The sequence below is a fragment of the Rhyacophila brunnea genome, unplaced genomic scaffold (genome assembly GCF_057557595.1).
Source record: "Rhyacophila brunnea isolate RB1 unplaced genomic scaffold, BYU_Rbru_1.0 scaffold_17, whole genome shotgun sequence".
NCBI classification, from domain to species: Eukaryota; Metazoa; Arthropoda; class Insecta; order Trichoptera; family Rhyacophilidae; genus Rhyacophila; species Rhyacophila brunnea.
Genome location: NW_028232827.1, coordinates 23700884 through 23717019, shown reverse-complemented (window position 1 = coordinate 23717019; position 16136 = coordinate 23700884). Strand labels below are relative to the sequence as shown.

General features: G+C 31.5%; 1 protein-coding gene across 4 annotated transcripts in view; it reads left to right on the top strand.

The window, feature by feature from the left end:
• Positions 1 to 6258, top strand: part of sog (chordin short gastrulation) — a 325330-nt gene extending 319072 nt beyond the window's left edge. For all 4 annotated transcript variants that reach the window (XM_085944183.1, XM_085944185.1, XM_085944186.1 and 1 more), the window contains exons 13-15: positions 1271 to 1518; positions 2632 to 2847; positions 4565 to 6258. In XM_085944183.1, coding sequence (XP_085800309.1) covers positions 1271 to 1518; positions 2632 to 2847; positions 4565 to 4747 — 647 coding nt within the window. In that variant the 3' untranslated portion in view covers positions 4748 to 6258. The remainder of the gene's footprint in view (positions 1 to 1270; positions 1519 to 2631; positions 2848 to 4564) is intronic.
• The last annotated feature ends 9878 nt before the right edge of the window (positions 6259 to 16136 follow it).

Genomic DNA, 16136 nt, shown 5'->3' with positions numbered 1-16136 from the left:
TATTATACTTATTCATTGTCTTTATGAGCATAATATAGCTATACCACCTTTAAAATATTATTTAAAAGATGCCTTCAAATTCTTCATTTTGTTGTGGATATGTAATGATTTATTTTATTTCACATAAATATATTAAATGGATGAAATGAGTAATATAATGACACCATGCCTCATAAAGCATTTAAGGTCTGCCTGAGTCTACTCTTACAAATGTAATTATTTTGTAATAAACAGATAAATACAGAGGTGATGGAATAATGAACCTTATTCTAATGTCGTAGTAAGAAGCAATTTGCAAACTGCATTACTTTGTATACAAATGTGTTATTATTTTACCCAATATGTCTGCAGATAATATCCGTATATGCCGTGAATATGTTGATAAGTCTAAAAACATCAATTCTCAGGGCAGCTAATTTAACTGCAGTAAATCAGGAATGTTTTTAAATTTTAGTTTGTTGAGAATTTACAAACGTTTCACTAAAATTTAAAAACATCCAAAAACATTATAATCTGATTTAAGATTTTAGAAAGCCAAGCTTACAATTAGCTGCTCTGAGAATTTATGTTTTTAGACTTCTTAACATATTCACGCCATACACGGATGTAATGTGGGAAGTTTATTTTAAAAACGGATGGTATGTAGGTGAACGGATGGTATGTAGGTGTAAGTACATAAAAATAAGGGTGATTCTTAAAACTTTTTGTTTGGGTTTTTTAACTCTTTCTTGAAAAAGTCGGCAATTTATTATTCAGATATTGCATCAATCTGTACAGCTGATTATATATGGAATGTTTTGTGATTATTCATGTAAATATTCTAAATAATAATAATAGTGTCTCCGTGTAGTTGGCTGACTATCTATGTATGTACAATAATTGATGCAGTCGCTTCATAGCTACATTTGTATTATAATGTGAATACTTTAGTTCTGGTAGAAGTCGAACTTTTTTTGTCTACAGAATCAATGTGTATAGTTTTTAATAAAACGATATCATTCATTTGTAACAAATTCAAGTTTCAAGGATTATTTTAATAATCTTTGTAATTGATTAATTGACTGAATCTAAAATTGTATTGAAATGCCATGGTTTTTTCATAGATGGAGAAGACAATAATGTGAAGTTTGCCCCACATGCATCAGCAATGTAAAATAACTTTCAGTTTATCTAATCATTGGTCTTCGTAAGCGTTTTGTTCTCATCTAATAATAAAGACATTTGAACTCCCAGCTGTTTACACAAGATTGTAAAATTTTTCATATTTCAGATTCATCCTTACAAGACACCAACGCCTCTTCAACACGGGGCTGTCACCAGGCCGGCCAATTCCACTCCGCAGGCAAATCATGGCACCCGTACCTTCCACCCGGTGGCTTTGACACATGTGCCATTTGCACGTGTGAGCCGCACACGCTCACAGTTCAGTGTCCTCGTGTGTCATGTCCGCCGCTTCTCTGCGCTGAGAAATTGGCAGTACGACCCGACCGCAAGGCTTGTTGCAGAGTTTGTCCTCCGGTAAATTCTACCATTCTTAATGTCCAAAGCTCAAATGGTGAAATGTAGTTGGACTTTCAAGCAACTTATGCTTGAACAGTTTTAGTACTGGTTAAACCTACTAGATTCTATTCAAACCATTTCTTTATCCTGTTCCTAGCTTATTGAACACTGTCATCAGTTCATAAGTTATCACAAAATGTGTATCGTTGTAATTTCTATTCATTAGGCATCGCTTTATCTTATGAATGGAATCTTTATGTAGTTGCTACCCAAAATTCTACTATTTCATATTATATACCAATAAATTTGGATACAATTTTATTTTCAAACTTATTCAACTCAAAACTAATACATAATCACACTTGAACTACACCGTAAGAACTGAGATAACAATTTGTCCGCTTCTAAATGTACTTCAAATTTCTAATATCTATATCAGTGTTACTAACTTGGCATTTTTTTACCAGATTTTTGAATAGACAAACATCTAGCTTGCAAAATATGTATAGCGTTTTTCCACATCGCAAACAGCTTAAAATTTCTCACAATTTTTATTAGGTACACCAATTTGCTTGAAAATCAACACGCTGGCTGTAACTTATAATATCTTCCCAATAAATTAAATGTAACATAAAAGCACCTGTACACGTGCATGGATTTATTTGCAGCAATAGTGAGTATTTTAAACTATCATGACAATAACTGTTTACACGTAGAAGTGCTGACGTCTCTCCAATCTATTCTTTAAGAGTAAGCGAGATGCTGTCATTTTATTTTAGTATTTGAAAGGTTGTAAAAATCGGTTAACCTCAAAATGAGTCTCTACACGGTGTAGTTCATTTTTTTGCCGGCAGGTTCGCCACTGTCGTTCTACTGCACGGGCGCAGATCAAAAACATCCCAACTGTCGCATAAATATTCAGGTTCCGAACTTTTTCGATTCATGAATGCAATCTTGTGACTGCAGGATAATACAATATGTTTACACGTATATTTTCTTCTTATGGCCATGATAATACTTACTGTCAGCAGTAAATCCATGCACGTTTAAACGGGGTATAATTCCGCCAATCTTAAATTTATTGATTTGTTGCAATATTGTTTTCTAATAATCTATTCATTGTTTTTGCAGACAAAACGTGAACCAGCAGACAAGAGTTCAGGAGGAGTAGGCGTACTAAAAGATGAAGGATCTCAGTCGGGTCTTGTTTCCCGACTGAGTCCTGAAGAAATCTTGGAGGCGGGCGGATGCCGGTATCCATTGGGAGATCCTCTCCACAACGGACACGAGTGGCATCCAACTGTTCACAGTCATGGGGAACAAAAGTGTGTCACCTGTCGATGCAAAGTTAGTAGAAAAATACCATGAAAAGTTAATTAGCTCAATACGTTCTAGGGCACAATTTGACTGCACCATATTTTTACACTATCCTGTATTCTTAAGGATGCCAAAGACCAATATGAATATTATATTCGCACCACCTGCGAATGTTTTGCATTGTTTCTATGACATTCGTATTGGTTTACGGATAAGATCAAACTTACGCGATTCGATGACATCTTAATTTTGAAAGTTAGAAATGATGGCATGGGCAGAAAAGTTAATAGAAATTCTTCTGATTATTTTGACTGCATATTAAATATGACATAAATGTGCAGTTTTGTGTCGAACACCATCCGAAGCAGACTTTTCTCAATGACAATGATTCTGATAGTTTGCGAAAATACGATTTTCGTAGCAGTCAAAAATCGTCGTTTTAATTAATAGTAGATTTAAAACATCCAAATTTAATAATTATTATTGATAAAATTTGTCTGCAGTACAAGAATTGTCTTTTATAACCTATAAATTTGTCAATAAAGCCAATGCTGTGATGTTACATGCAAAATTTGCTGTGTGTAGTTTTTGCCAGTGGTGACGGTGTAAATGTTTCACATTGGTCTGTGGAATCCTTCATAGTTTAATCAAAATCATAGATTTAAAGGATCTTAAATTTTGTGGGCGTTCAAATACGGTTTATCCACATTGCTCCCTCAATTCAGTTAGTTTTTTTTTTTACATACCTTCTATCTGTCCCCACTTGTGCTGTCTTATCTTGACTGCGAATTGGGGCGTCAGTAATTTTAAGTCTGAATGTTTCAGGAGTAGATAAGAGTAATTACGCAAGACTTACAATGATACACTCTGAAGTGAATTATGTACTACAAATTGGGTTTAATTTCATTATGCTAAGAAAATATGAGGTGTTTATTTCCAAAATCTGACATGTCCACCACAATTAAATCTATATAAGCAAAATAAAATTGAACATAATATGTGTCACTTTAAATCAGTTATGTTTATTTACGTTTTTTTCTATTGCATTATGTAGATTTTGTAGTTCATTATATATACAGTCGAACTCGGTTATTACGATCTCGGACATAGCGAGATCTCGGATGTAATGAGGAAACATTCGTTGCCATTTTGGTTTATGATTTTCTCCATACATTTATTCACCGTTATAACGAGCAACTTATCGGATATACCGAGGTGAAATACTGTTAATGTGTCGATCGTTTAAAAACATTTCGACCCTAAGCAATAAAATCCGATCAGACAGGACGCCGCCAGGGACGGATTACGTATATGAGACTAGTTAAGTGTCTAAGTACCTACCTAATTGTTGTTTTTGCCGACAATAATCAAAAAGTATCCACGCATATGGTTGAACAATCCAAGGTTTATCCATACTTACCTACCAGCGTTCATTACAATAAAAAACTTCTTTTGTAGTTTATGAAGGCCATGCTTGTTTCGGGGATTTTTACGATGGTTTTCAGATTTTTTTATTTTGTGAAAGCTCACTTAAAAATACCTATTCTCTGATATAACAAGTACCGCTTATAACGAGCAAATTCAGTCGGTCCCATCTTCCTCGTAATAACCAAGTTCGACTGTATTATGAAATTACATACCTTTCATTTGATTTTAACTACGTGGACTTATCAGTTTTTGGAAATTGCTCAATTCAATCTTCTTCCTCATAGGTGTTTTGTTATCATTATGTCATTTATTATTACAGGATGGTGAAATAAAGTGTGACCGCAAGCGCTGTACACGGTCAGCATGCAACAACCAATTGGGCGCCTCGTCGAGACGTAGAAATCACAAAGGGGGGGCCAAGCCGCCTCCGCCTGACGAGTGTTGCCAGCAGCACTGCCGCAGGTATCGCCGCCACCAAAAACATCACCGCATGCGCTCTTGAACATACCGACGGGAATGTGGCAACACTCATTGAGCTGTACGGATTGTTATATCAGCCATTTTATCTATCCGAGATAATGAAATGAATTTTGAATTTATTGGACTCACAGAAAAAACAATTCGATCAAAACGCTAACATGTCAAGAGTATGATGACGAGGTCAAATGAATTTCAAAAACAGTACCCATCGGTTTTCACTGATGTTTTTATTTGCGATTAGCAACATTATTTTAAAGCGCTTTTATAAAATAATGACTACAATTAAATCTTTTTGAATTCGTCCCACTTCAAAACGATGAATTTCTCACAATTTGGCTGGTATGGTTTCAAGAGAAAATGCATTTTGAGGTTAGAATTTATATTTAACCTCATTCAAATTCTTTTCAAGACGTGCCAATACTAATCGATATCGCTGGCAACGCAAGAATGCTGTTACACCGGTCAGTTATTTTATTTTTTTAGGTGAGCTTAATCAACCAGTGTAATTTTTCAATGAATAAAATTATTTGTACCGTAATAATTTATAAGTTGACGTTGAAGTTAATAACTAGACAATAAGACATATCTACCAATATCTAATATTTGTCTTAAGGATAATAATTATTGTTATGTGTGTGTGCTTAAAAATTATAACAATTTGCTGTATATTTTCAACTAAACTAATGCTATAATTCTCACTAAACTTATTCAAATCAGACGCTGTATGTTTTGATGAATAGCACAGTTTATGCAGTTAATTATCGTCAAAGTTAATCAATAGCTGATATCTGATGCTAAAAAAAATATATATAACTCTTATAGAGTTTTGTTTTAGCATTTGATATCATGGATGCTGCAAACCGACAGTTTTTTTTTTATTACATATCAGAAGTACCAATAAAATAATAAGTATAAATTACTATAATGAGAAAATATATAACCATAGTGTTATTATATAATAGGTTCATATTATTTCATTCATATTCAATTTCATCAAATATAATGTAATACGGTTACTTACTATTAACAGAACTAATAAATATAATATTGATACTGTGAGGTTGGCAATACTTACTACAATTTTTTTACACGTCTTTATAGAAGTAATGATAAAAATGAAAATAAAAAATATATTCAGTACCTCAGCGTTTGTGTACAATACATATTTTGATGTTGGTGCCTTTTGATGTGTGTAGAAACACTGACACTGCGTCGGTACAGCAAAAATTTGCCGGCCATGGGCTACACAACGCGTATGTCGCTCCTGCACAATAATGATCGCGTACATTTGTCTTGCTTGGGTCAATATGAAAGGGAAACATAAAATTATTATGATAACTTTCAGAATCATCTTTTGAGTCTATTCATAACAGAACTTGAAATTACTAAATTCAAAAAGTCCAATGGCTGAAATATTGCTTTCATTTATTTATACAGGATTTATTAAAAGAATTGTCGTTATTTTTGAATTTAAAATATTCAGTTTTTAACCGGTGATTGATCATTGTAGTCTGACACCAGAATCCCAGGATTGGTGTCAAAAAAAAAACCCAAAAAAAAACCTTCACTGTTGTCACCAAGCAATCACTTCAGTTCTCTTTGTATTACGCAGACAGATTAAGAAAATATATTCACTTCTGCATGTAAGCAGGTTATTGTCGCGATAGTTTAATTTACACGCCATTGCTGGCTGTACATCCATACAAATGTCTACAGGCGGTATATGTTTGACAACTTCACAGCATTTTATTAGATACCTACCTAGTTTGTTAGTTTCTTTTAAAGTAAGCACTGTTTTACGACTTATTATCCATCAATCCATGATCTGAATTAAGAATATAATAATATATAAAAAGAATAATGAGTACCTACCAAATAATATCTTACAGGTGACTTAAACTTTCATTTCATTGGCAATTAGTATTCTGGAAACAATGTTACTGATGTTGTTTACACTAATTTCTATTGTTTATTTTATGAATGATTCCATTTGTGTGCCAGTGTCAAATAACATAATTAAATAATAAGATAAATTTGAATTCAGAATATTATTGGCAACACATAACTAGACAGCAATTGTTTTAAAATTTGACAGGTGAGTATCGTGCCAGACACTGATTGAAAAAGCAACTAAATATTCACAGATTGTTACATAATATTATGTCTTCATAACCACATTTTGTAGTCAATGTAAGCCATAAAATGCAATCATTTCAAATACATCATATTATTTTGGCTTTTAAATAATTTCTTATTTTATTAGCATTTATAAAGCCAGTTACTGACGTAGGTAACTGTTTACATGAGTGGGTATACTTTCCAATTTTTTTGCATACCTACCTAACTATACATGACGGTCATAAAGTCATCACATGGCACAAGTATAGGTGCACGAAGAGTATCAGTTTACGCTTGTATCACATTGTCGAAAAATGCAAACAAAAAATACAGAAGAGATTCAGACTTATGCAAGTTTCTGCTATATATGTTCAGTTATACCTCTGCGTAAGTATGAAATTCACATATTTTTATGCCGTTTGTACTATCAAAAGATCATACACGCAATTATTTATACTTACAAAATAAATTCACAAGTATATCGCTCAAGTATGCAATTACGTCTGTAGTCTGCTTTATTGCTTTTGGATACTTAATCTGTTAGGTATACATAATCAGATATATTTTGGATGTTCACTCTACAGTAGGTAGGTAGTCTTGTTTGACAACTGCAGTTATGACTGTAAAACAGTGACGTCCCGTGGTGGTAGACAGATTGATCGTCGCTTAGGGGCAACAGTTACTTGAAGGGCGGCAAATCGAGGAGAATCATTTGGTATATATTATAGAAATAACTACCTAAACTGAGTACCTACTTAATAACGAAAATATCTTCCTTTCAAAAATTCAGCTCACTGGTTGGAAACAAAATTTATTAATTAGCATAAAAGGTTTATTAACAGGACATTAATTTTTTGTCGGGTTCCCGATGTCTAGTTTACTTCCGTTGCCTTTCGACGTCCTTGGTGACCAGAAACGACATGAGCACAGATGATAAAAAAATATATAAAAAATAAGGCGGCATTATGACGCTGCCCAGGGGCGGCATTTTGTCTCGGGACGTCACTGCTGTAAAATGTGGTCTCTATGGGGCAGGTTTTAGTTTATGTGTGTACTTATGAATTAATACAATCTAAAGATTTGACGGGTCTGGCCGAACCACTAATTTGATTGGCTTTCTTTCATATGTTATGTTCCCTTCACAATGGTCTAAGCAAGGCGAATATTGGCACCCTTTGATGTGTGTCAAAACACTGACTCTGACATGAATTCAAATGTGATTCTTTTCACAATCGCCTTGCTTGGTCCAAAGTAAAAGGGAGTAGTAGAATCAATTTAATAGAGACAATATTGTTTTTGACACTATGCATAGAGTTTTGATACTGTAATAATGAAATCAAGATAATTTATATATTATTTTCATCTGTTTTTATATCACATGAATAATATTTAATCTATGGTTATGTTTCACAAAATAAGTCATTAACCTAAAAGCGCATTTGTAATTATTTAAGAATTCACGGACAGAGATTATATTATTATTATAGATTACTTTTAACGATTAGCTACTCAAGTTTGCTCTATTTATGCTGCTATTATCATACTAATTGTTGTTTAGAATGCTGTATTGAAAATATTCATAAGAAATGTATTTAACTACCTTTTACAATTTAAATTACATCCTAAATGATGTGAACTTTATAAAGTCAATCTTAAGTGCCCATACGCACTTGCGGCAGGCCGCCTATCGTTTTTTGTATGCAAAGTGCGATATGCGGCAGGCCTCTGCGGTTAGCCGGCATACAAAAAACGATAGGCGGCCTGCCGCAAGTGCGTATGGGCACTAAGACTTCATATTTGACATTTAATAATACAGATGATTAAATTTGTGACCTATTCTGCGAATCAGTAGCGAATGGTGGATGTAGGATGTTGAGATTCGCCATGAATTAATGTACACATTAAACTTTGTTAGTCATACGTATTTATTTTTATTGAACTAAGACTATAATAATATATAGATTGGTTAACTTTTATAAATCAATTAATCCCTGCCTAAACCAAACCATAATAGTTTTGGTATATTTTGGGCGATACGACAAAATTGTAAACACCTTTTCATTCATACTTATTTGTTTTATTATACATATTGTTGGTTCATTTTTTAAATTCATTAAGCCCTGCCTAAACCAAACTATAATGGATAAAAAATATTATTCTATCTATAAAATGTTCAAAGTTATGTATGATAATTGCATTTATTATAGATATTTTATAGATACATGAGTATTTTTTGACTATTATCAATTATGGCTTTGTTTTCGCAGGGTTTAATTGAATTTTAAAAACTAACCAACACCATCAGCTGTAAATTGTTGTCTTATTTCAATGAAAACAAATACGTATGACTGACAAAGTTTAGTGAGCATTACTTATGTTGGATCAACAGCCTACCTCAGCCCGTCGCCACTGTTACACAGGAAATTTATTATTGTTATCAATAATAAATATTATTTTGTTAATTTTTTTTGTAAAAGGGTAAATAATACATTGATTAGCCATGCAATTTTTTTAACAACAAAAATATATGTCTTCCAAAGGAAAGTGTGATTGAATTTTTTGGATATCTCTCTTCTGTCTAAATTTAATATTTTATTTGTATGCTAAATTGCTTAATAGTAAAATATCACACACATTAATAAGCTGCGCTTAATTGTTGAGATATTACATTTTATAAATTTATTAAATATCACAGAATGTTAAAAGTATTGAGATTGAATAGTGTAACATGTCGAAAATATTCTTATATTATTATTATACTTATGAGTAAATCTGATTAACCAAAACATTCATACTAACTTATTAATGTTAATTTTAATTTTAAGTTATTCGCATGTATAGTTAAATAGACTAACACTAATTTATAAGTAATAATTGTAGCCTAATATATTATTATATTATTTGTAAAGTTATTTATATTGTCGTTACTAAGTTATATTGGTTAGAAGAAGATCTTGAAAAGGTTTCTTAAAAATCATCTTTCGATATCATAAAAATATTACACGGCTAAAATCGATAGTTTAGTAATAATGTTGGAATCGAGTATTTTATTTGTGCTTGAATTCTTTAAGTCACTTCATGTAAGCACTTAATAGCGGGTTGATATTTTTTCTGGTAGAGATAACGTTAAGTAATTTTCCACTCTAAAATTACCCTAAATGTCATTAACGTGGTAACCTTTCAAATATTGCATTTTTTTAGTTTATTATAAGAAGTCCGTACACTGAGAATTCCCCCAATCCTATAGTAATGAATTTATAATTGATTTTTTTATAAATGATTGTTATCACAGAGGATTTACTTTCCTGCAGAAACAACAACTTCTGTCAATCAAGAACGTAATCTAAATTTGCTATAATTATTTTTTACTTTGGCTTCAGACAATTATATCTAGTTGATTCGTACTCATGTCCTGGGATATATCTGTCAATAGCTTTCACGTTTTCACCTGTCTCTTCATACGCAGGCATTTATCGAACCAATATAGAAAACTTCTCTTCTCAGATATATAATATACAAATCAATGTCAGCACAGTAACAACATTTTTCTACGATATCTGATGACAGCCATTTCCATAGAGTAATATATTATAGATGGGCAACTTCAATGCGTGCAAGTGGTTTGAAATTGCACCTATTTTATTTGAACTGCAAATGTAAAAACAAAAAATATAAGAATTTGATTTTTCATTTTCAAAAATATACCACAGACGTCTAAAATACCACGAAAATTACAAACCTGTTTCAAGTAAAAGAGGGCCAATTTTGAACTACTTCAATGGATTGAAGTTGCCTATCTATATTATATAAGTCTATGGAAATGGTCATCTTTTGATCTCGAATCAAATTGTGGAAAAATACTGTAAGCCTTTTTACATTTGTATCCTACATAAGACAAGTGCTTGACAATGTTACAATGTTATTTGACATTTTGTATTTTCAGTTGAGTGGAATATTATTTGTCGTTTCAAATCTTTGCATCTTGCATCATGCAAATTCATCCAAATCCATATCAGGCAAGTTGTTTTGCATCAAAATTGTTATCACTTTTATATGGACGATAGTGAGATGCCGGATTGTCGGTTTGTTTTGTATAAATGGAAGGCAGTATTTTAAGAATATTTATATTGAGATGATGATGATGATGGTGAGATGAGCATGGCATTTGGGATTAGGCGGGCCGGTTGGGAGAGTACCAACCTAATAGTCAACGAGTAGAGGTATAGCTTTACATGAGGGATACTTGAAGTGATGGTTTCACTGTGTGATCTTTGAATTATCGTACCATAAGTATTACTATAAAATTAAATATTATGTAAGATTATTTAGCACATAGACAATTGTTATTGGATACGCTAAATTAACAACGTGAGATGAATGGATTGTCCGGGGATTTATCTATGAACTATATTTAATTTTTATTATTATGAAACTTTCACTATGACCTGAAAAATATCATTGTTATACTCTGTCACAAAATCTTTTACCCCCCTATCTAAAATATGTCACATTTTTAACTCCTCCCCCGATCTATTAAAAAAAAATTAATAGAAAATAATTGACTTCATCATAGTGTCCTCACTCTCCTCTGTCTATTATGATATCACATTTTATACAACTTACCACTCTTATTCACAAATCATTAAATTATATTAAGACTCCCTCCCCACCTTAGGGCGTGATATCATTTATGGATGACCCCTAGGGTAAAATATTTTGCTCCAAGGAGTAGCATAGAGATGTTAAGCATAGAGAGGTTGTCTAACCAGACTTTTTAGAAGGAATGGTTGCAATTACACACTTCACTGAAATCATTCCCCTAGGTTCAAACAAAAATTTACAAAACTACATGTGAATTCACCAGATACAGGATTCGAATCTGCTACTGACGGATTTAGAGGTGGTGGTTCTACGAATTCTCTACTGCCATTATCAAATTTTCATTTTAAATGTTACTGTTTCCAAATATTCCTATTGCATTCATTGAACGCCTAAAATGCAGCCGTATTCAGTGTGTACATACATTCATAATTAATATGGTCTGCATTTATTTATTTGTATGTCGGTAACATGTTGAACGCTATGGACTGGTTAAATTTTTTTATAAATAAATCCCTGCTGATATCGCGAGATTATAAAAAAAATACATGTACGCCGGCAAAAGTTATCGTGTTTTGCCAAAAAGTACGTAAATGTAATATTTCACATGTATTATTTTTATATTAATCTGTAATAATTATTGATATATACCACCAATGAATGTAAAATTAATATTATTAGTAAGATATATTATTATATTATTGTATAAAATATAATAATAGAACTTTAACACGTCATGCCTTACAAGTAATGCACGGCAATATAAAATATATACATAGCCATTTGTACAGAATAATATTAAAAAATCTTTAATACTCTAGTTTTCATTCTTCAAAGCAATCAAAAGAGTCTTATGAATCGATGATGAATTGATCATTTTCAAAACCTATATATCTAAAGATTTAAGCAATATAATATATTATTATAGAGGAAAGAATATTTATATACTATTAAAGATATACATATCTACGTTATTAATATTTACATAGTTGCGTTAAAGATACGTTAAGATTCAACCGTTTACGCTTTTGTTAACTGTTTAACATAAACTGTCATGGTAATCACTTCTTTAAAGTGACTATGTATACTGCCTTTAATAGTTTAAATAAAAATTTGATAGTTCTATCTTATCTGCGTCAAAAATTTAATCAGTAAGCTAGTAAAACATTGAATTTTAATTTGATTAGATGGTTAATACTTTTGAAATGATTTTTATATACTTATCTGTCAATTCGGTTTTCAAATAGGTACTTTTTTCTTCCAGAAATGATATTATGTATAACTGTTTCCAAATTCTGATTAGTCCGCTATTCGATGTTTGTCGTAAACATAATTTTTATGTTTCAAGCGTAGATAAATTGATATTGTATTTTTTTTACTAATATATTGAATCTAAATAAACCCTTTATTACAAATAATTTGTATCATCATAATTATCCGGGACGTTGAGTTTTTAAACATTTTTTTTGTATGTTTTGGCGGGTTATGGAATTTATAGATCTTTCATTACATATTGTGTGAAATTTGTTCACCATAAATGTGGACTTATCGGTTTTTGGAAATATACACTTTTATATCAAGAATTTTTTTCATGTTAAATATTTGAGTCTGCCATATTTGATATTATTGTATAAATTTATTTATTATGATTTTAATAATGAAGAATAAAGCCTTAATAAGCCTTTCTGGCAAACATCTATGGATTTTATTAAAGCATAATATAAAATTCCATAAGAGGGATATTTTTCTTCATTAGAAAAGCTATTTTTCGATTTCCATTACTTAAAACTGTTTTCGATACTTGGGAGAATTTTGGTTTTCATTCCAATATTTTTTATCAAAAATTTCGTAACATTTAAAAACTTTCAGGCTATGAAAAAAATTACACAATTTATTTTAAGTTATGTAACTGTAATTGAGAATTTTATAATCAATTACTGATTACATAAAAAAAGCTATGCCATGTATTGTTTTGAAAAAGTAATTTCTTCTTTACGAAATTATTCTTTAAAAAATATTCAAGCTAACAGAGGAGTTCTTTGTACAAATATAAATTTCTTCGTAAAAACTATGACCATAGTCTTAGGTTACCGAGTAACGAAAGTAACACACCAATTTATTAATGCTACTGATGCAACAAAGTACATATTTGGGACTGGTGTATACGTCATATTATCCCGGTGCAGTAAGAACAATATCTACTTTTTGACAAGAGCAATTTAAAAATGATAAAAAAGGATAACCAAAGTTAAGTGTACATGGGTTTTTATTGTATTGTCTATTCACTATTAAATTTTAATTTAATTCTTTAAAACGTATAACTTATGCATTGGTTTCTAAGCTATCTTTTTGCGCACTGTGATCAACACAGTCGACAGCTAAAGAATGTCACTACTGCTCTCAGAGTGGGAATGTTACCTGTCGTGCTACGACATCATCTAGATCGACACTACATGCTATATTGTCACAGTTGTCTGTCTTTTGTGGTGCCTGAATGGCTAGCTTTACAGAACTGGTGTTTATAATACACCTGTTATTTTACTCTTTTTTCGTATGTCAAAATATATTTTTACGAAGAAATTTATTGTATACACAGATTAAATGATTGTCTAAAAAGGATATGCTAACAAACTTTGTATTTTTGTTTCATAAAAAATACCAATGTTCTTGTTTGATATTAAACGGTGTGCCAAATTGATATTTTTGTGAATACTGATGGGTAAACCTGTAACATATTATTATATTATTATCGTAAGAGAGGATGTGACAGGTGAGTAAAATTTTACGAGTTGATGAAATAATTTCTCGTAATGTCTAACATTTTTTTTTTGTAATGGCAATATTATGTATCACTATTAATATTATTACGCATATTTTGAACGATGTGTAATAATAGAGCAAAATTAATTGGTTTAAACAAGTGTTTGGTGGCTTTCCATTTATTCCAATATTATTTGTTGATAAATGACGGATCGATCATGAGAAATTTTTATATGAATGTCTGAAGATGAAGTGAATTGTCACATATTTTGTTTTGTTTGGTTTATATTAATTACTATTGAAGTAAATGGGAAGCAGCTTGACGGAGAAAAAGGCTGATTAACTAAGATAATGTTGCATAAAATAAAAATACCATAAAACACTCTTATCTTTTATTTCTTTATTAATTTTTGTATCCCTCACATTGAAGGATCATGAGTCCTTTCAATTGTCATAGTTCGTGTCCGGAAAATTGTAGTTGGCCAAATCACAATTTACTGTAAACTGTCGTATCAAACAACGCATCAGTTTTGATCTCAATGTGATACGACCATCTTTTTCTGGTACGGCAGCTAATGGTGAACAATGATACAGCGAAATGTAATACATACAATTCACATGTAACAAGTAAGTTTATGTCCTGTAATGATTGTTTGCATTTTATCTACACATACATACATAGAATGTCAGAGTAGCTACCGATGCTTGGCTAAAATAATTAAAATGAGGCGAAGCTGGATTATCTGGAATGAAGAAAGTTTCTGGAGAAGATCAAGATCGACCAAGAGTTTTGGAGTCAAGAATTTTGTCATTCACTGAACCGATTGGACCTTGCTTAGAGTTACAAGTTGTTAACTCGATCCGGCTATGTGATGGTTTTATGGGCAGGCATTTAGTAGTTAACTAATTCACTGCAGGCATTATTTATTTGATTATAATACTTATTTATATGTTAGTTATATATACACTGAATGACCAGACGGTCATATAGAAGTAGATGATATTCTCTAGAGGTGTTCAAAGACTAAAAAGCCACTTCAATGGATCAAAGAAATAAATGAGTTCAAGAAAATATATGGAAAGGTAAGGAACAGTTACGTGTGAGGTGTCAAGCAGAGACAATGAAAATATTATTATTTGTCTCATATTTCGTTTTGGTATTCCGTATTATTGATCATTAAAATAACAAATAAATTATAAAAATAGTATAAATTATTTACATGCTTCATAATAACAATAATAAAAGTTGCTCTCAATAAAATATTGTAAATTAATATATCATAGTTTACAGGAACTTATTACAGCAATAATTATAACTTATTACAATGAAATATATGATAAAAACAACCAAATTATTGATGTGGGAAGGATACTATCATGACTAGATTTAAAATTTGGTTTTATTGGTATTACTGCCACCTCTGAACAAAGCTGTGAAGCTTTACATACACACTGCCATCTGTGAATCAATAGAAACAGATTACCTCATAGTAAAACTTATACCATAGTTTTGTTAGAGGCGCTGTAATATAAAGCCGGTTTTAAAGTAATAAATATTCTGGATCTATGGTTTTTTTACTTGAGTAGGTACCTATAATAATATAATATATGAAAAACCCAATGTGTGTAGGCTACATTCAGAAAATGTCATTACTCTCTTCACTTCTTTAACCTCAGAGATGCTTTGTCTCTTTCTGCTGATGCATTACGTACTAATGAACGCAGGATGTGAAAAATAAAACGGGTATACGGAGATACGTCATCTGGGTCTGCTTATACAAATTTCATTCTTTCGTAAATTGATATATACAGATGAATGTGATTGAAGAATGAACTTTACTTACACTGTAATGAGAGTCGTTATTGAAAATATGCAGTCGTGCAGTGGCGCACCCAGGGGGGGGGGGGCAGGGGGCCTTGCCCCCCCCCCCCAA